Here is a 20,542-nt window from a genome sequence, read left to right as displayed (position 1 = left end):
TAAACATATTAAATAGTTTCTAATTGGGGATTAGAGTAAGAAAAATGTGTCTAAGGCATTTGGGGAGCAAAGGGAGTTCAAAGCTAGGGTTTTTGTGATATTTGGAGTGTATTCTCAATCAATAAACTCTTACATCTCATGTAGGCATTGATTTCATAGTAAATTTGTTATCGCTTTGTGCTATGGTTTTTTCTCATGAAAATTTTTCCACGTAAAATCCTATGTTCTGCTTGTGCTTGGTTTGATTAATCTCTTATTATTTAATTATAACTCGAGGTTGTTTATGTGTGTCCTCCCCAACACCCCAAAACACACACATGCTATTGTCCAGATACTTCGAATAACCCCATTGGCATGATTTTAGTATCATAGCTTCCTCCCGTGACATGAATGAATGAATGGCTCGTATAGACAAAACTTCCCTACATGGAAGTGTTACCAAATCTCTCTCTCTCTCTCTCTCTCTCTCTCTCTCTCTCTCTCTCTCTCTCTATATATATATATATATAGGAAAAGGTACTTTGAGGTTGACCTCATGGGAAGCTTCCCATGAGGTTGAGCTCTATAGGCGCCGCCATGATGTGTGGCGGACATCCATCCCATTAAACAGACACACCCTTCCATGGTGAGCCATAGGCCCAAAAATCCAGCCAATTCATGACTTAGTTGGGCCACACCTCATATAATAATTGATATTCAATGTCTCATATTGAAAATTTTCTAATTATATATAGGCCCAATTAGATGCGGTTTAGACATCCAAACCATCCATTGTCTGTGTACCACTCGGATGAGGGGTCACACCAAATTTTAGGCCATTTAAATATTCAAGTAGGCCTCACCAAGTGTTTTTACGTGTTTTAGGCATTCACATGATTTCAGATGGTATGACTAACTTCAGCACTAGATACGACTGAGTTGTAAATCACATAACCAAGTGCGCAACATGGATGTTCATCACACATCATGGTGGGGCCCACAAAGCTCGACCCAATTGTGTAAATGCTCACACACAACAAGCTGGTATCCGTGTTTTCCCTTCGTCTAGGTCCGTGTGACCTTACGAACATGGTTGGATGGAAAATAAACATCATGGTGACCCTAAGATGGTTTCAATTGTCAATGTTTCTGCTTTTTTCTACGGCATGGTCCACCTGAGCTTTGGATCTATCCCATTTTTTGGCCCATGGCCTAAAATGATCTTGCAGCATAGATAGACGGTGTGGATATAACATATACAGCATGGGGGGGCCTACATAACCTGGTGACTTCAACATGCCTGCTGGAAAACGAATGTATCAAAGACACTTTTCGGCATGTGAGAAAGGAAGCGGATTGCGTACTGCGTAAACTGTGTGAAGTTCACTGTTATTTATTTATTTTATCCACTCCGTTAATCCATGTTAACAAATAATTTTAGGGCTTGATCCCAAAAAAGAAGCAAATTAAAATCTCAAGTGGACCACACCGCAGGAAACAGTTTGATTGAACCTCTACCATTGAAAATTTTTTGGAGGCCAAAGAAGTTTTGCATCAAGCTGATGTTTATGGTTTCTCTTCATCCATGTCTTTGTGATGTTATGAACAGATTAGATGACAAATAAAAATTACTTTAGAGCCTAGGAAGGTTTCAACGGTGGAAGTCATTATTCCACACTGTTTCCTGTGTAATGGTCCACTTGAGTTTTGGATTTACTTCAATTTTGGGATCAACCCCTAAAATTAGCAGTAAAAAAGGATAGACGGTGTGGATAAACTACGTACATTCACAGTGGGCCCAACTGAGTTTACTCAGTACGATAAAAGCGTACTGAGTAACTCAGTACGCAATCGGATTTATGTACAGGCATAGAAAAAATTAGAGAAATTTGCGACTGTGGACCCCACCTTTTATCCAGCTGTTTTTACGAAACAATACAAACTATGTTTGGGAACTAGACCTGCTCGTACGGACAGCGAATTGAGGACGAAAATACCCCTCCTTTCAAGGAAACGGATTGGGTACTCCCCCTGCCACCAGCCAACGGCGGATGGTCGGTGGTCTGTGGGCCTCACCATGATGTATCCTTTTCATCCATGCCGTCCATATATTTTTCCACATCATTTTATGATATGAGACGGAAAATGAGGTATATCCAAATCTCAAGTGTACCACATTACACGAAACAGTGTTGAATGAGCGTCAACCATTAGAAACATTTAGAGGGCCCACTGTGATGTTTGTGAGAAATCCTCCCCATCTAAGTTCATTCATAGGGTCACAAAGACCTGGATGAAGAGGAAAAACAAATTTCATAATGATCTAAAACTTCTGTAACCCCTAAAAGGGTTTCAATGGTAGACGTTCAATTCCCCACTGCCTTTTACAGTGTGGTCCACTTGATAGTTAGATCTATCTTACTTTTCGTCTCAAGCCTTAATATGAGCTCGCCAAATAGATGGACGGTTTGGATATAACACAGACCTCATGATGGCACCCACAAAAGCAACATAGCAAAAAAAAAAAAAAAAAGACTGCCGCGGCACTGCCAGCCGCATAGTCTAGCTACGGCTATAGCTATGGTTATAATCCGTAGCCATAGATAATTTGTAATTCCGTGATCAATCGCGGCTCCCATGATTCCACCGCAAGTCGCTGTCCCGATCGGCGATTAATCACAAATTTCGCGATTCCACCTCCGATCTATCGCTACGGATTATAACCGTAGCTATAACCGTATCCTTATGCACTTTTTTTCTTTTTCTTTTTACATGGAGAATTTTATTCTACCTACATTTTTCTCTAACACATATTTATATGAAATGCATGGAAATGACCGTGAAATGAAACGAAATCACCGAAATTGACCGTGAAATGCATGGTAATGACCATGAAGTAAAGCGAATAGACCGTGAAATGCATGGAATTGACTGTGAAGTGAAGGGAATTGACAGTGAAATGCCTGGAAATGACCGTGAAGTGAAGGGGAATTGCCGTAATTGGCCGTGAAATGCATGGATTTGACTGTAAAGTGAAGGGGAATCGCCGGAATTGACCATGAAATGCATGAAATTGACCGTGAAGTGAAGGGAATTGATCATGAAATTAATCGTGAAGTGAAGGGAATTGATCATGAAATGCATGGAATTCATCGTGAAGTGAAGGGAATTGACCGTGAAATGAATTGAGTTGACCGCGAACTTATTGAAATTGACCGTGAAGTGAATGAAATGGATTTTTGACCATCGACTTGATGGAAAACAGTGGAAAATAACCAGGTTGGTTGGCTAAAGTAGATTCTCTTACCCCAAAATCATATGTGGTGAATCAACATGAAATCGCCGGGAATGACCGTGAAGTGAAGGGAATTGACCGTGAAATGCATGGAAATGACCGTGAATCAACACGAAATTGCCGGGAATGACCGTGAAATGCATGAAAATAATCACGAAGTAAAGCGAATTGACCGTGAAATGCGTTGAAATGACCGTGAAGTGAAGGGAATTGACCGTGAAATGTGTGGAAATGACCATGAATTAACACAAAATCGCTGGGAATGACCGTGAAATGCATGAAAATGACTGTGCGCATATATAGTATAATATATAGTGGGGTCCACAAAAAGTGAGGGATTTGAATATACCTACCGTTCGAAGCTTCATAGATGGGGGGACCATTTTCGTGGGGACCATTTTTGTCCTTTCTTGGGTTTACAAAAGTAAAAAATGACGTGCGTGAGGTCTGTATTCTCGACCAGATAAAGGGGAAATACAAAATGAAGAAAATGAAGGGTTTTACTGGAAGGTGGACAGTCACGGAGGGGGAGAAGTAATCAGAGAATCATTATTCGGTCGGCTAGGATGAAGGAGCAGGGAGAGGAAAGAAGAAAAATTCAGCAGGGGAAACATGAAATTGAGCAGGGCAAACTAGAAATTCAGCGGGGGAAACATGAAATTGAGTGGGGTAAACTAGGAATTCAGCGGGGAAACATAAAATTGAGCGGGGCAAAGTAGAAATTCAGCGGGCAAACATGAAATTCAGAGGGGGAAACTTGAATTTGAGCAGGGCAAACTAAAAATTCAGTGGGGAAAAATAGAAATTCAACGGGGGAAACATGAAATTGAGTGAGGCAAACTAGAAATTCAGCAGGGGAAACATGAAATTGAGAGGGGCAAACTAGAAATTCAGCAGGGCAAACATGAAATTCAGCGGGGGAAACTTGAATTTGAGTGGGGACAACTAGAAATTCAGCGAGGCAAAATAGATTTCAGCGGGGGAAACATGAAATTGAGCAGGGCAAACTAGAAATTTAGCGAGGCAAACATGAAATTCAGCGGGGCAAACTTGAATTTGAGTGGTGCAAACTAGAAATTAAGCGGGGGAAACATGAAATTGAGCGGGGCAAACATGAAATTCAGCAGGGGAAACTTGAATTTGAGCGGGGCAAACTAGAAATTGAGTAGGGCAAGCGTGATATTCACCGAGGCAAACTGAATCTATGAGGGAGGGAAAATTTTGAGCCTTTTCGAGGATTACAGATGCAACCCGTATGTGACATTTCACATCACCCTACCGAAGATAGAAAAATAGCAAATGTACAATGTATATTCAACAATGTATACAATAGGAAATGGTACATGAGTGGGACAACAATGTACAGTGTATATTCAACAATCTATAAAATACAATGTATATAGTACAACATTTCAACAAAATTACTCCCATGCCCTTGACAAATATCATCTACAGACTAGAGACAAGCAATCATATGCTATTGACTTCCTCCAATCAGCGGTGAATTTTTGCATGTCTGTTCCCGCCAAGGTGAGACCGCTATACAAAATGTCGATGTATTTCATTACGAATATGCCGCAGTCATAACCATTGTCCTGCTTCGGCGCTGATTCATCGACTCTAACGGTCCATTTCTTCCTTTCAAGCTAGTGTTGTCTCCAGTGACATGGAAGAAAATGAGGAGTGCATCAGTCATTTTTTCATCGTATGCTTGTACTTTATTAATGGATTTGTGCTTAAGTTATCCACAATAACCATTTTTCTTTCTCTTGGATATATGACCAACAAAAACCAATGTGAATTTTCATGGTTTATGGGTGCATACCCCTGTCCATGATTCAAAAAATAATATATTAGTAAAAAATGAATAGATCACATAACAGTCATAGATGAAGTTCTGGGACGAGTGCATTACTCGTTCATAACACCAAATCACTTTGGTGTATGGTTTATCTCGCTGCTTAGCAATTGCATAGGCGGAGTTTAGCTCGGCTATTAGCTCGGCCTGTTCTGACGCTGATTTTTATGCCCGATATGCGATCAAAACCGGCAAACACCTCTCAAGCATTGGCTGTTACAGACAGACATGATCAAAGATCAATACATGTAAGAAGCTAAAAAAGTAAAACATATTAAGTATTTTTTGAATTAAACAGTCACCATAAAAAATGTTGGACAGAACTTGCAATCCTGAGGATACGCTATTGTCATGTCGGTCCATCTCTTCTCAAGGAAATCGATGTATTTGTTGATAGCCTAATCAATAGGATAGTATGATTTATCCATATATTAATATAACAAATAATTACATGTCAATCAATGTATATATAGAATAAATTAGTAATGCCTACCACGCTATCAACCTATGCATCATTCACCCATATCGTACCAAACCATAATCCCCCTGTCGTGGCCTTGTTCGCTTCATATCAGTCCTCTAGCTCTTTCAATTGCTGTGCGTATAGTATCATGAATGGATCCATTTGTAGAGGAAATGGTATCGAAGTAATGGCAAAAGTTTTTGCAACCTTGGGTTTGGGAACCAAACTAAGGGTTGTATCAAATGCAGACAGGGATAAGTACGGAGAAACCTTATAAATTGATGGCCTCAGTACCCTTTTGGGTCTCCTCTGATAGACGGGATGAGAAGTGGATGCATCCAATACATTACCCTTTACAATATCAAACGAGTGCACCTCGAATTCCCCATGCATGAAGCATTCTTTCTCTTTAATATCATTTTCTTCCCCTCTCTTCAACTCCTCACCCTCCTCCTTCATCATACAATCTTTCCTCTCCTTATTAAACTCCTCTCTCTCCTTCACTAACTTTTTCTTCTCTTCAAAAAACAAATCCTTCTCAGGACAAACATGAAATTCAGCAAGGCAAACATGAAATTAACTGGGGTGAACTGAAAATTCATCGGGACAAACATGAAATTCAGCGGGGGAAACTTCAATTTGAGTGGGGCAAACTAGAAATTCAGTGGGGCAAACTAGAATTTCAGCAGGGGAAACTTTAATTTGAGCGGGGCGAACTAGAAATTCAACGGGAAAAACATAAAATTCAGTGGGGGAAACTTGAATTTGAGCAAGGCAAACTAGAAATTCAGCAGGGCAAACTTGAATTTTAGTGGGGCAAACAAGAAATTCAGCGGGGGAAACTTAAATTTTAGTGGGGCAAACTACAAAATCAGCGAGGCAAACATAAAATTGAGCGGGGGAAACATGAAATTCAGTGGGGCAAACTAGAAAATCAGTAAACTTAACAGATAATTTCATATTGACCCGACCAATCAAAGTGTTTCGACCGGTTGACTCGATGGATAGATAGGTTACACAATCTTAAGTGTTTTTATGCAATTTGTTTATATTTCTAGTTTTGATTATATATACTGGTGTAATTGATATTAGGGTTACTGCTAGCCATGCTTAAGGGTTTGAAAGGATTACACCATGGACCATATCTTAAGTGGTAGACTAAGTGAAGATACTTCGTTTCAACATTGAGGTCTTGGCATTGATTCCCTAGTGGGGGTGGCTAATAGTGGAGTGTGCACTGACAGTGGATTGTACTAAAAAGCTAACTCTCCCCCCCTCCCAAAAAAAAGGAGGGTTTGAAAGGATTTTTAAAGAAAGAAAAAAGATAGGATTTTTCTCATGGGTCTTCGAATCGGTAATGTAGTGCAAATGAACATACACTAAGGTTCTTTTAAAGAAAGATGATCTGTAATCGTCAAATATTATTTATAAACCCTATTTGATAATCGTATCGTAGGATGCTCATGTTCAGTGCGAGTACAAATATTAAGTTGGCATACGCATTTTAATAAATTAAGATTTAACCGCTAATTCAAGTTTTGATTTTTGTTTATTAATATATACTTATTATACATGCATAAGGTGAAATGAACAGTTATGAATGGCTATGATTGAAGCTAAGGCATCTCTTGATAGAGATGATTGGACCACTTAGAAGTGTGAATGCCAGTTACACCTAGTATGAGATTTTCATGTTTTACACTAATGTTCTCAGTATTTATGTCGCTGGAAACGCTGACATTGTGATCACGCCTAATCCTACTTTGATAAATGAGGTGATGATTACCGTGGTCTAGTGTCGATAATTCCAATCGACCAAATAATTCAAGATACTTTATATGATCCATTAAATATCTAGTAGAATCTCGATCATTAATGAATTACCATATAATACATTGTATATTGAAGAATATCATGATTACCCAAGTTAGAGAATGTTGGAATCATTGGCCATGTATGGCATGTTTTCATCCGGTAATGCAATGATTAGTTTAAATTAATCACATTGGGATATATACGATTTTATAGGCATGAAGTGCTATAGACAACTCAAGATAGAATTGTATTAAAGAATGACTTCTCTCCTTGTACGTGAGAGATTGAGAAGACGTAAGTGAAAGAGTTCTACAATGGGTGGACTCTCTCCCATAGCCACTTCCCTATATAAAATGCATTCGGTCCCTTACACAGACCTCATGTTTGCCCCGCTGAATTTCTAGTTTGCCCCATTGAATTTCATGTTTGCCCCGCTTAATTTCTAGTTTGCCCCGCTCAATTTCATGTTTGCCCCACTCAATTTCTAGTTTAACCCGCTCAATTTCGTGTTTACCCCACTCAATTTCTAGTTTTCCCCGCTCAATTTCATGTTTGCCCCACTCAATTTCTAGTTTGCCCCGCTCAATTTCATGTTTGCCCCGCTTAATTTCTAGTTTGCCTGCTCAATTTCATGTTTATCCAGCTCAATTTCTAGTTTGCCCCACTCAATTTCATGTACGCCCCGCTCAATTTCATGTTTACCTCGCTCAATTTCATGTTTGCCCTGCTCAATTTCATGTTTGCTCTGCTGAAATTCATGTTTGCCCCGCTGAATTTCTAGTTTGCCCCTCTCAATTTCATGTTTGCCCCGCTCAATTTCATGTCTGCCCTGCTGAATTTCTAGTTTGCCCCGCTCAATTTCATGTTTACTCCGCTGAATTTCTAGTTTGCTCTGCTGAATTTCTAGTTTGCCCCACTAAATTTCATGCTTGCCCCGCTCAATTTCATGTTTACCCCACTCAATTTCCTGTTTGTTCCACTCAATTTCATGTTTGCCCCGCTCAATTTCATGTTTGCCCCATTGAATTTCTAGTTTGCCCCACTTAATTTCATGTCTGCCCCACTGAAATTCATGTTTGCCCCGCTGAAATTCTAGTTTGCCCCGCTCAATTTCTAGTTAGCCGCGCTCAATTTCATGTTTGCCCCGCTGAAATTCAAGTTTGCCCCGCTGAATTTCTAGTTTGCCCCGCTCAATTTCTAGTTTGCCCCGCTGAATTTCATGTTTGTCCCGCTCAATTTCTAGCTTGCCCCGCTCAATTTCATTTTTGCCCCGTTGAATTTCTAGTTTAATCGCGAAGTGATTGAAATTAACCATGAAGTAAATGAAATGGATTTTCGACCATTGACCCGATGGAATCTTGGAAAATAACTAGGTTTATTGGCTAAATTAGCTTCTCCTACCCCAAAATCATATGTGGCACGTTAAGTAAATCATTCTAGTTTAGGAGATATGCTTGTTGATATATCAAATGACCTTCAATACGTATTGAAAAAGTAGGGGCTACGGCTATGGCTACGGTTATAATCCGTAGCTATAGAAAACTGTAGCCATAAGTTCCTTTTTTTTTTTTTTTTTTAATTTTTTGCTGTTGTAATCCGCACCGGCTTTTGTGGGTCCCATCATAAGGTCTGTGTTATATCCAAATCGTCCATCTATTTGGTGAGCTCATATTAAGCTTGAGTCGTAAAATAAGACAGATCTAACTATCAAGTGGACCACACTGTAAAAGCCAGTGGGGAATTGAACGTCTACCATTGAAACCCTTTTAGGGGTTACAGAAGTTCTGGATCATTATGAATTATTTTTTTTCCTCTTCATCCAAGCACTTGTGACCTTATGAATAGATTGGATGGAAAATAAATGTTATGGTGGGTCCTACATTTTTAACGGTGAAAATCAGTTTTCCCACTGCTCTTTGTGGTGTGGTCCAGTTGATCTTTGGATATGATTTTTTTTGGATAATGCTCCGAAATGATCTCGAAATATGGATGAACGTTGTGGATATAATAGATACATAGCTGTGGGGCCATCTAACTTTGATCTCTTTTGAGCCGTTCGTACAACTCTCGGTTGGAGGAGCATCAACGCTCGTCTTCGAAAGGAAGCGAGGGGTATTTTTGTCCTCAAATTCGTTGTTCGTACAAGCAGGTCTAAGTTCCCAAACAAAGTTTGTATTGTTTCATAAAAATAGCTAGATAAAAGGTGGGGTCCACAGTCGCAAATTTCTTTAAAAAATAGCACTGTAGACGAGTTCGTACGATGCTTTTCTTTTTTCCTTTTTTTTTTTTTTTTTGCTACTTGGAAACCTATCTCACCAAACACGACTTTTAGGTATGGACTTTCATTATTTGAAGAAAATACCCTACCTGTTAGGGTAAGCACATGAAAAAAGCAGAGGTTTTTTCGTCTTTTTAGATTCATCCGTACACATAGAGGTCTACTTTGGTGCTTTTTAGGTCCAATGAAAAAAGGCAAGTAGTACGTTGGGTCTATACGACGCAAAATCCCGTAGGCATATATCATCTGTTTTTGGAATCCAAAGGCTGATATCGTGGCGCGCAAAGCAGACGCACACGTGATCCTCTCTCCCTCTCTTGTCTCTATATATATAATATGCGTTGGACATCCACACCATCAATTGGATGAGCTCACACTCAGTTGAGGGTCACACCAAATTTCAGGCAATTTTAAAGCTTGCGTGAGCCCCTTCAAATGCTTTTAGATGTTTTAATCATGATTTTAGATAGTGTTGCCCATATAAGTTCCTGATACAACTGATTTTCAAGATATCCCATAACCTATAGGGGATCCACCAAATGTATGGTGTGGATGTCCAACGCACATCACGGTGGGGCACAAAAAATTTGACATACGCACAAACAATACTATGAGGTTGATCTCATGGGAAAGCTTGGTGGGCCCCACCATGATGTGTGATGGACAACCACATTCCACATTTGTCTAGTTTCTTTAAGTTGTGGGATATGCCATAAACCAGTTGTATTCGAAACTTAGTGAGTTGTACCATTTGAAATAATAGGAAACTATGATTAAAACATAAGCACTTGGTGGGGCTTTATTGGGCTTTTTGAATGGCCTAAAATTTGGTATTGTTGATGTTGAAATCTGGTCATCCCTACTAGATTGATGTGTACTTACAAAACCAACTAATAATGGGGACCTTAGTTGTCACAGGGGACCCTTCAATGCCTAAGTTAAAACAAGCACTTCAGGTCTAGTCAAATTAGGATTTTTTGTGCATACTTTCTATTATAGATAGGGTCCTTATTTATAGTCTCTTGGTATTCTTTAAGTATATGGCAATGAGTCTACCATGTGCTCGCGTATTGTGCAAGGGAGCTTTCTCGAGATACATGGCGTTATCCTTGGCGCGATTCTCGTCGAGGATTTTGGGAGGCAATCCCCCTCATATAGGAAGGAGATCTCTCGGTGGTCGATAGTTGATGTTGACCTTTAAGTTGTGTTCGTATTCACTCCGAGTAAATTTCTAACTCAACGTGAAAGAATCAAAATTTTTATACAACTGCCTAGCTAACTGTTTCAGGCCATACGACGACCTCATTAATGTATAAACTTTGTTCTCTACCCCTTTAACTTCGTAGCCCTCTGCTTGCTTTATATACATATGCTCTTACAACTTCTTGTGCAAGAATGCAGTCTTGACATCCATTTGTTCCAACTCGAAAACGTATTGAGAAACCAACGCCAACACGAATCCAATAAACACTTGCTTAACCACCGACGTGAATATCTCTGTGAAGTTGATTTATTCTATTTGAGCATAACCCTTCGTTACCAGTCTCGCTTTGTATCTATCCTGATCCTTTTGAACAAATCACTTGCATCCGATTGCTTTTCAGTCCATTGGAAACTCCAGTAGCTCTCATGTGTGGTTCTTGTACAAAGATTTCATCTCATCATCCATAGCCGTCTTCCACTTTTCTGCACAGGTTCATCAATGTGCTCTTGAATAGTAGACAGGTCCTCCTCATCTGTAATGAAGGCATACGTGATATTAGAGTTGTCCTTGTATCTCGCTAGTAACCTACAATCTCGTAATGAGTTTCTTCTCACAAGTGGTTACTCTACCTGCTCCTGTACCTTTGTCTGTGCATCTATATCTGCCTGAGTATCATCTGTGTCAATTTGGACGTTTACGATAAACATTTCTGGTTCCTCTTGCTCCTCTTGATCATTCTTGTGGAATAAGGAGCTTTCATCGAATCTAATGTCACGACTAATGATAACCTTATGTGTGACCTTGTCGAATGACTTGTAAACTTTTATACCAACACTATAGTTAACAAAGATGTACTTTTTGGTTCTATGGTCTAGCTTATCTCTCTCAGTTGACGGTACATGAGAGTAAGCCTCATAACCAAATATGCACAAATCTGAGTAGTTCATCTTACGACCACTCCATACTTTCTTTAGAATTTTACAATCAATTGTCGTAGAAGGAGATCGGTTCACCAAATAGCAAGCCGTGTTAACAGCCTTGGTCCATAGGTCCTTACCCAACACAATATTACTTAACATGTATCGGATCTTTTCAAAGAAAGTCCAATTCATCCGTTCAGCCACACCATTTTGTTCGGGCATGTGGTGCACTGTGTTATGGCTGATGATCCCTTTATCTTTACAAAATTTATTGAATTTAGTGGAAGTAAATTCACCTCCATTGTCAGTCCTTAAACCCAAACTTTCCGGAAGTAGTCGTCAATGAACGAGACAAAACATGACAACCCTCCAACGGAAACCTCTGGCGATGGCCCCCATATGTCAAAGTACACATGATCAAGCACTCCCTTGCATACATGTTTTCCAAAATTAAAAGATAATCTAGACTGTTTATCATATATACAATGCTCACATATATCTAAATCATAATTCTTAAAAGCTAGAATTAAACATTAATCAGAAAGTACCTCTATACTTTGCTCACTCATGTGGCCCAGACGAGTATGCCACATACATGCAGACGTGGAATCCGCAAAAGTCACTGCTACTTTATCTACTGAAGTGCTTCTAATCAACCTGTAAAAGTTTTCGTGCATTTATGCTCTCATAACCATGAGTGCTCCTTTTGAAACTTTAAGGACACCATTACGACTGGTGAACTTGCACCCTATAGCCTCGAGTGCACCGAGAGAAATCAATCTCCTCTTCGTATCAGGAACGTGCCTGGCATCAGTTAAGGTATACTCCATCCCATCAAACATCTTAATGCACACCGTACCAATAGCTATAACATTACAAGCATTGTCATTGCCCATAAAGACCTGTCCACCATCGCACTCTCTATAACTGGCGAACCAACTTCGATGAAGAATCATGTGATATGACGCTCCTATGTCCGATCATAGACACAAACAAAACATCACATGTGCTTGTCTCTTCATCAGATGTGATAATATTAGCCTCCCTAGAAGAAGCCTCTGAGTTTTCTTTCTTCGACTTAGGGTTTCTGCAATCCTTCTTCATGTGTCAAATCATCCCCCAATTTAAGCACTTTAATTTGCCTTTGCCCTTGCCCTTGGATTTGTATTTAGGTCTTGAAGTTCCTATATCTCGCTCAGTATTCCTACTTCTTGTAATCAGTGCATCAAAAAAGGTCCCTACGCTACAGTTTATCTTTTTCATAGTCTTCTCTGAAACGATAAGATAATAACGTCTACACTCAGGGACTTATTACCAGTGCACAATGAGTCCCTGAATAACTCATATGAAGCCAGAAGAGAATTCAACAAAATACATGCCCGATCTTCATCTTTGACCACTTCCACCATGTTTAGCAATTTGCAAATCAGCTTATTAAAACTACTGATGTGGGCCTCCACATCTACACCCTCCGCCATCCTGAAGTTGAACAACTGCAGTTTCAAGTGTAGGCGATTCTCAAGGAACCTTTTTCCATAAATGTCCTCTAACTTTGCCCATAAACTCACTACGGTTTTCTCCATTAAGACATTGTAGAGAACCTCATCCGTGAGACATAATCAAATAGAGGATAAGGCATTCTTATCAAGAGTACTATTCCAGTCTTCGTCACTCATAGACGATCGTCGCTCCTCAAGAGCCCCATTTTTGCCTTGCTTAATTAATAGGTTAATCATCTTAACCTTCCATAACTCAAAATTATTTTTGCCTGAGTACTTCTCAATATCATACTTAGTGTTTCCAATTGATATTAATCCTACAGATTCAAGCCTGCGCCCCAAACCTTAGCTCTGATACCACTTGTTGGGGGAACTGCGAAAGCACGCAGAGATGAATCTAGAATAGCAATCCAAAAGCATCAAGTAAAAAGGGAGAAGAACATAGAGATTTAACGTAAAAAAAAACCCTTATGGAAAAAAACCACGACTCAAAGCGACAGATGAACACTATGAAAGCAGAATTACAAAGTATAGAGCTTACCCAATTCGAACAACCTTGAATCTCACCATTGCTATACACCTTTAAAACCCTAGAGACGATTTAAAAACTCTTATAATACTTCAATACCGTCCCAATTTCAATTGCACTCTAATATATAGCCTTTGGAGGAAGCACAATCAAAATAGGAAACAAAATCCCACGAATACGCAACTTTGCTTAAATCTGCGCGATCAAACACCCTTCGATGTCATCGAAACTGATCATTCGATGTCATCAAAGCCGGGTCGATGGTATCGAACTAACATCCAACCTGTCCAGAGACAAAATTCGATTTTTTGAAAATTCTTAATTACATCGAGCCATGTTCAATGTCATCCACCTTCAATGACATCGAAAAAATGCCCGGATAGGTCAGTGACCAAATGGAGAAAATCTGGAAAATCTTGATGGGATCGAGCACTGTTCGATGTCATCGAAGGTGACATCGAACAGTCAGTCGATGGCATCGACAGGCCCTGGACAGACTCAATTTAAGACATCTATTACAACAAAATTTCACACTTATAGACCATCAATTTGGGGAGCACGGATTCATGGGTCCGACGTGTACAATTTGGTAGATTGTTTTAGTTTTAAACACTCGATGAAAGGTCCAGATCACAAAAACATATTCACAATCGATTAAGGCCCAGATCACAAAACGAATTCAAATCCCATGAACGAATAATAGAAGGAAAAGGGATACAAAAATCCCTCCCAATGGTTGTCAGTAGAGCTAAAAGTCGCGCGGGTTCAACCCTGACCGACCCGACATTGGGTTGGGCTCAGGCAGGATGTATTGGGTTTGGTCTCGTGCTAGGGCTATACAAACACCAACCCGATAAAACTCGGGATAGGCTCGGGTTGAGGTCTCAATTTGCCCGACCAAACCCGACCCAACCCAAACAATATAAGTTTATAAATTATAATTGAGTGCTGGTCATTTGTATTAAAGGCATAGGAAATTCGATTCCATTGTCCCAAATAGATTGCGTGCTACACAACATGACTTTTGAAGAGTAATTGTCCTGCATTTTAACTTGTTTATTTAGAAAAAAAAGTAATTTTTTTAATGATGAATTGTTATATATATATATAATTAATAAAATCATAGGTGTAAAAGATAAGACATGTACTGAAATATAATAGATTATTACAAATATTAGCCTGTATCCACCGGACCAGCCCGGCCGAACCAGCTTGGGTTGAGAATTTCAAACCCAAGTTAGGTTGAGCTGGGTTAAGGTTAAGGTACAGGAACTTTGGTTAGGCTAGGGTTGAGCACCAACCCGACAAAACCGGCCCGACTTTTAGCCCTAGTTGTCAGTGAGTTGGGTAGCAGCCAAGGTCAGGGCAGGCTCTGTTAAAGTCCCTTGCTCACTGCCGAAGCCGAGTCCCACCATCACCTGATTCTTGCATCCAATCACACGCCTGGTGGACCTTCTCTGATTCCGGATGAACGGCTCGGATGGCCTCTCACCAGCAAGGAGGCGTGTGCAGACATGGCAAGGTTCAAATTTCAGACAAATCCTCGGACCTCTCTCTCTCTCTCTCTCTCTCTCTCTCTCTCGTGTGATGGCTGATCACTCTGCTAAATCCAACGGTCGTCCCTTATCCAAATCGACCTGAAAAGGAAAACCCATCTCCCTCAATGCTCAGCTATCCTTCTTCAGTCTCTTTCCTTCTCCTGACTCTCCGCCAAATATCTTTCAAAAGGTCAATCCACACCACCCAACCACTCCAATGGAAAATCAACCAAGAATCCAAACTCCCCACTGCTGAATTGATCGATCGCATCATTCGGATTCTGACCCTCCATCGCTTTGACGCTGTCCGCCGTCTCCCCTTTGAATTCTCTGACGAAATCCTCCATGCCGTCCTTACAAGACTCAAATCCAATCCAAACCCATGTCTTGAATTCTTCAGACTCGCATCGACGCAGAAGAATTTCAGACCCAACTCGAAATCTTACTGCAAGATCATCCACATTCTGTCCAAAGGCCGAATGTTCGAGGAAGCCAGATTCCATCTAAAAGAATTGGTCGTGCTTAGTAATTTCCACAATTCTCCTATTTCGTCAGTTTTTGATGAATTGGTTTCAGTTTTTAACGAATTTTCATTCTCGCCGACTGTTTTCGACATGCTGTTGAAGGTGTATGTGGAAAATGGCATGTCAAAGAATGCACTCTACGTGTTTGATAATATGGGGAGGTTTGGATTTAGGCCTAGTTTGAGATCTTGTAACAGTCTCTTGAGTAATTTGGTTAGGAGCCGTGAAGCCCGTGTAGCGATTCATGTGTATGATCAGATGATTCGGGTTGGGATCATGCCTGATGTTTTCACTTTTACAGTGATGGTGAATGCTTGCTTTAAGGATGGGATGATGCATAGAGCAGTTGAGTTTGTTGCAGATATGGAAAACAAGGGGTTTGAGCCAAATGTGGTGACTTATAATTCATTGATTGATGGATATTGTGAGTTGGGTAAGACAGAAGCTGCATTGGACATTTTGCGGTTAATGGGTGAGAAGGGTATTTTGCCGAATGTGGTTAGTTATACTTCGTTGATTAAAGCCTATTGTAAAGAAGGTGAGATGAAAAAAGCTGAGAAGGTAATTCAGGACATTAAGGACGTGGATTATTTGGCTGCAGATGAAGTAGCTTATGGTGTATTGGTAAATGGGTATTGCCAGATTGGGAGAATGGATGATGCTATTAGAATTCGGGACGGGATGTTGAGCGATGGATTGAAGGTGAATTTATACATCTGCAACGCTTTGATCAATGGTTATTGCAAGCTGGGAAGAATCAGAGAAGCAGAAAGGCTGATAATGGAGATGGGAGTTTGGGGTTTGAAGCCGGATTCTTATAGTTATAATACTCTTGTAGATGGGTATTGTAGGGAAGGTTGGATTTGTGAGGCATTCAAGCTTTGTGATATAATGCTTCAGAAAGGAGTTGAACCGACAATTTTGACTTATAATACACTTTTCAAAGGTTTTTGCCGTGCGGGTGCTATTGATGATGCTTTGCAGCTGTGGTTTTTGATGCAGAAAAGAGGTGTGGCACCGGATGAGGTCAGTTGCAGCACTCTGCTTGATGGGTTTTTCAAGACAGGGAATTTTGATCAAGCTTTGAAGTTGTGGAGCAATATTTTAGCAAAGGGGTTTGCGAAGAGCAAAATCACCTTCAATACGATGATCAATGGGTTATGTAAGGTGGGGAAATTGGTTGAAGCAGAGGAGATCATTGATAGAATGAAAGACTGGGGCTGTTTCCCGGATAATATTACATATAGAACCCTGTGTGATGGGTACTGTAAAGTTGGTGATGTTGAACAAGCTTTTAAAGTTAGAGATGAGATGGAAAGGAAAGGGATTTCACCTTCCATTGAAATGTTTAATTCTCTTCTTAATGGGCTTTTTAAATCGAGGAGATGCAGTGGAGTAAAGGATCTTCTGGTTGAGATGCAGGCAAAGGGACTAAGCCCTAATATTGTGACTTATGGAACTCTCATTGCTGGTTGGTGCAAAGAAGGGATGTTGGATGAGGCTTTTAGTGTCTATTTTGAAATGATTGAGATGGATTTTGCTCCGAATGTAGTTATAATCAGCACCCTTGTAAGCAGTCTATATAGGCTTGGTAAGATCGATGAAGCAAATATGTTGTTGCAGAAAATGGTGGATTTTGATGCCTTTCTAGGTCATGAATGCTTTAAAGAGCTTGCTAAGTGCGATGTTAAACATCTTGATACATTGAAGATTTTAGAATCCCTTGACGAAATTGCAAAGAGATGTCTTGTGCCCAACAACATCATATACAACATAGCTATTGGTGGGCTTTGCAAATCTCACCGTGTAGTAGATGCAAGAAGACTTTTCTCGGACTTGTTGCAGAAAGGTTTTGTTCCAGATAATTTCACATATTGTACCCTTATCCATGGCAGTTCGGCGGCCGGTAATGTGAATGAAGCTTTTGTGCTACGGGATGAGATGTTGAAGAGGGGTCTTGTTCCAAATATTGCTACTTACAATGCCCTCATCAATGGCTTGTGCAAGTCCGAGAATTTAGATAGGGCAGTCAGGCTTTTCCATAAGCTGCACTTGAAAGGGTTGGCTCCTGATGTTGTTACATTTAATATATTGATTGATGGATATTGCAAGGCTGGTAATATTAGTGAAGCTTTCAAGTTAAAATGCGAAATGGTAGAAAGAGGGGTTATTCCTTCTGTTATCACCTATTCTGCATTGATCAGCGGTCTATCTAAACAAGGGGACATGGAAGCCTCGAAGAAGCTTCTGGATGAAATGGTTGAGAAGGGCATTGACCCTAATTTTGTGACATTTAGTACATTGGTCCAAGGTTACATCAGATGTGGGGACACACAACAGATTTCCAAGCTTTATGACGAGATGCATGTCAGGGGTCTCCTTCCAGCCATTATGTCTGATAGAAAAATGGGCCAAGTGAAACCCATAGATGTGAAGGAACACACACGAGACACCTATAACATGTCTGAAGCTATATGTTGATGTAAGTGGTGTGAATTGACAATGTGAGAGTTCTTGCACATATTGCAATATGCTCTTTTGAGCACTCTGGGGTGGCAGCAAGGTGTTTTGGTCAGAGGGAGGTGAAATCCTGTTACTTTCAATATGAGCACTTTCATGTTGAGATCAGCAAGGATTGCAGAGAAGGGCCATGGAAAGATATAAACTAGTGAGCTAGTTTGCACATGCTTTCCTAGGGCGGCACAGACCCAGCCCAGGCCAAGAGAATCTAAAATTTGAATAGTCCTGGCCTGATAGGCCCAGCTCAACCAGTTCAAAACCCAAACCAAATCAACCCAAGCTCGTCCTGCTAAAAGCTCCATGCTTTACTACTTGGAAGAATGAGAAAATTTGCACCAAGAGCTTGAAGGATTCCTAACTAGGTTCATGTTTACTTTGCAAGTCTCATGAAGCAAGGTATTGTATCATTACTTAATGCTAGAATATTTGGCTTTCTTTTTACTAGTCTTTTTCTCAAGTTGCATTTTTGATGCAGGTTGAATCTGCTGCTTTCTTCGGACTTGTATACATACTCAGCATATTTGTCAAAAGGTTTGAAGGTGTTTTTCCATTCAAATTCATATATCATGTATCCGAAGTTAATTTTAGAGAACAATTACACTAGTTAATCATGAATTTGTGGTGCTGCTACAGGTAGTTTCCGAGATCATGACTGATTCTGATCATGTGATATTGGGAGCTGGAAGTAGTTTGATGGTTGAAATTGACCACTGCCTGTTTGGGTATCTAAATTTCCAAATACTTCCATGCTGAATTGTCTGGTGAAATATTGTGCAGTCCATCCATTCAGAGAACGAATGGAAAGACAAACGCTTTACAGTGAAGGTATGTATTACTTTTTCAAAACTGCTCGAGTCATTCACAATTTCAGATGCATCAATAAGGGTGCATTTGGATGCACTATCGAATTGAATTGCAACAATTTGCTCCATAAAGTGAAAAGATCTAGTTATGATTATGTTATGATCTCGAGGGACCTGTCTTCGAAAGATTGTAATTACGTTATTTTCAGGTTGAACTTGAAAGAAATGTAAGTGGAATTTGAGGGATACTTCCTTGTTGTATGTACTTGGAACCATCACTATAATTTGGTAATTTCTCTTGATTGAAATGAATGGCTTCAATTCAATTCACCTGTTCATCCAAACACAGCCTAAGATAGGGTTCATTTTGAAATCGTGGTACTGCCTTGTTTGTTGTTGTCGGACCAAGGATGTTCTCACTACTTGTAAGAACAGACAAAGGGAACTTTCTGTTATCTACTAAGCTGAGGGTAAATCTCAATAATGTGGATTGATGTGTGCAGGCGAAGCAAGGCATTCTGCTTGATTCTGATGACTGGTTCATTGACTTTTCCATTCTCCAAATTGGAGGTAGGCCTCTTATTTCTGTTTTCAGCCTTTTAGTACATGCTTAAGAGGAAGAGGGTGATCTCCTTACAGTCACTTTCATAAATTTTGTCCAGGGCACAAGCAAATACTAGAGTATCTTTGGCTCTCTCTACGCAAATGGCAACCCTTTTCAGGTTGGCTGGTAAATGTTGTAGTCTTGTGCAAACATGACACCCTGATGGACCTCCACTTCAAGTTGGTTGGTAAATGGTTGTAGTCTTGAGCAGACATGGCACACTGATTGGCCTCCACTTCAAGTTGGCTAGTAATGGTGAGTATTGAGCAAGTTTGGCACTCTGATCGGCCTTGTGCAAGTGCTAAGGACAATTGGTAATGGTGTATCATGAGCAAATATGGCAGCCTAACAGACCTTGATGAGTGTTCAGTATGGCTAGTTTGGGTGACTCTTGAGCAAACATGGCACCTTGATGGACCTTGAGTACGTTGTGTCCAAAAAGCTGAAATGGGTGCAGAAGCTATAACAAAGCAGTGGAAGCGCAGTCTGATATGGATTTTTATTTTTTGGCTCTGTGGGACTCTTAGAAACTTTAAATAAAGCATATTTGTACATGAGAATTCATCAACAAATCTGGTAAAGAAAGGGGGCTTAAGACACTTTGATTGATATTCAAAATCTATGTTACTCCTTAAAGGCAAGTCTTTCCTCCTTTCGTCGCCCCTATGAAATTATAAAAATAGCCAAACTTCACACTTCATAGATTGATGGCA

At 40.1% G+C, this 20,542-nt stretch overlaps 1 protein-coding gene across 4 annotated transcripts; it reads left to right on the top strand.

The window, feature by feature from the left end:
• The first annotated feature begins 15,162 nt into the window (after window positions 1-15,162).
• LOC131229209 (putative pentatricopeptide repeat-containing protein At1g19290) lies at window positions 15,163-20,542 on the top strand. 4 transcript variants are annotated; one of them, XM_058225097.1, is made up of 5 exons: window positions 15,163-18,818; window positions 18,898-18,953; window positions 19,200-19,247; window positions 19,729-19,795; window positions 19,888-20,542. In XM_058225097.1, exon 1 carries the CDS (start codon window positions 15,504-15,506, stop codon window positions 18,381-18,383), a length of 2,880 nt encoding a protein of 959 aa, XP_058081080.1. In that variant the 5' UTR covers window positions 15,163-15,503; the 3' UTR covers window positions 18,384-18,818; window positions 18,898-18,953; window positions 19,200-19,247; window positions 19,729-19,795; window positions 19,888-20,542. The 4 variants fall into 4 exon arrangements, with proteins under 4 accessions (XP_058081080.1, XP_058081079.1, XP_058081078.1 ...); XM_058225096.1 differs by lacking the exon at window positions 19,200-19,247; XM_058225095.1 differs by having other exon boundaries at window positions 19,200-19,795.

This window comes from Magnolia sinica, chromosome 16, assembly GCF_029962835.1.
Source record: "Magnolia sinica isolate HGM2019 chromosome 16, MsV1, whole genome shotgun sequence".
NCBI classification, from domain to species: Eukaryota; Viridiplantae; Streptophyta; class Magnoliopsida; order Magnoliales; family Magnoliaceae; genus Magnolia; species Magnolia sinica.
This window is presented reverse-complemented; position numbering and strand designations above follow the sequence as displayed.

Bases quoted from the DNA above. Each gene is read 5' to 3' on its own strand.
- LOC131229209 (XM_058225096.1), top strand. From the start codon at position 15,504: ATGCTCAGCTATCCTTCTTCAGTCTCTTTCCTTCTCCTGACTCTCCGC.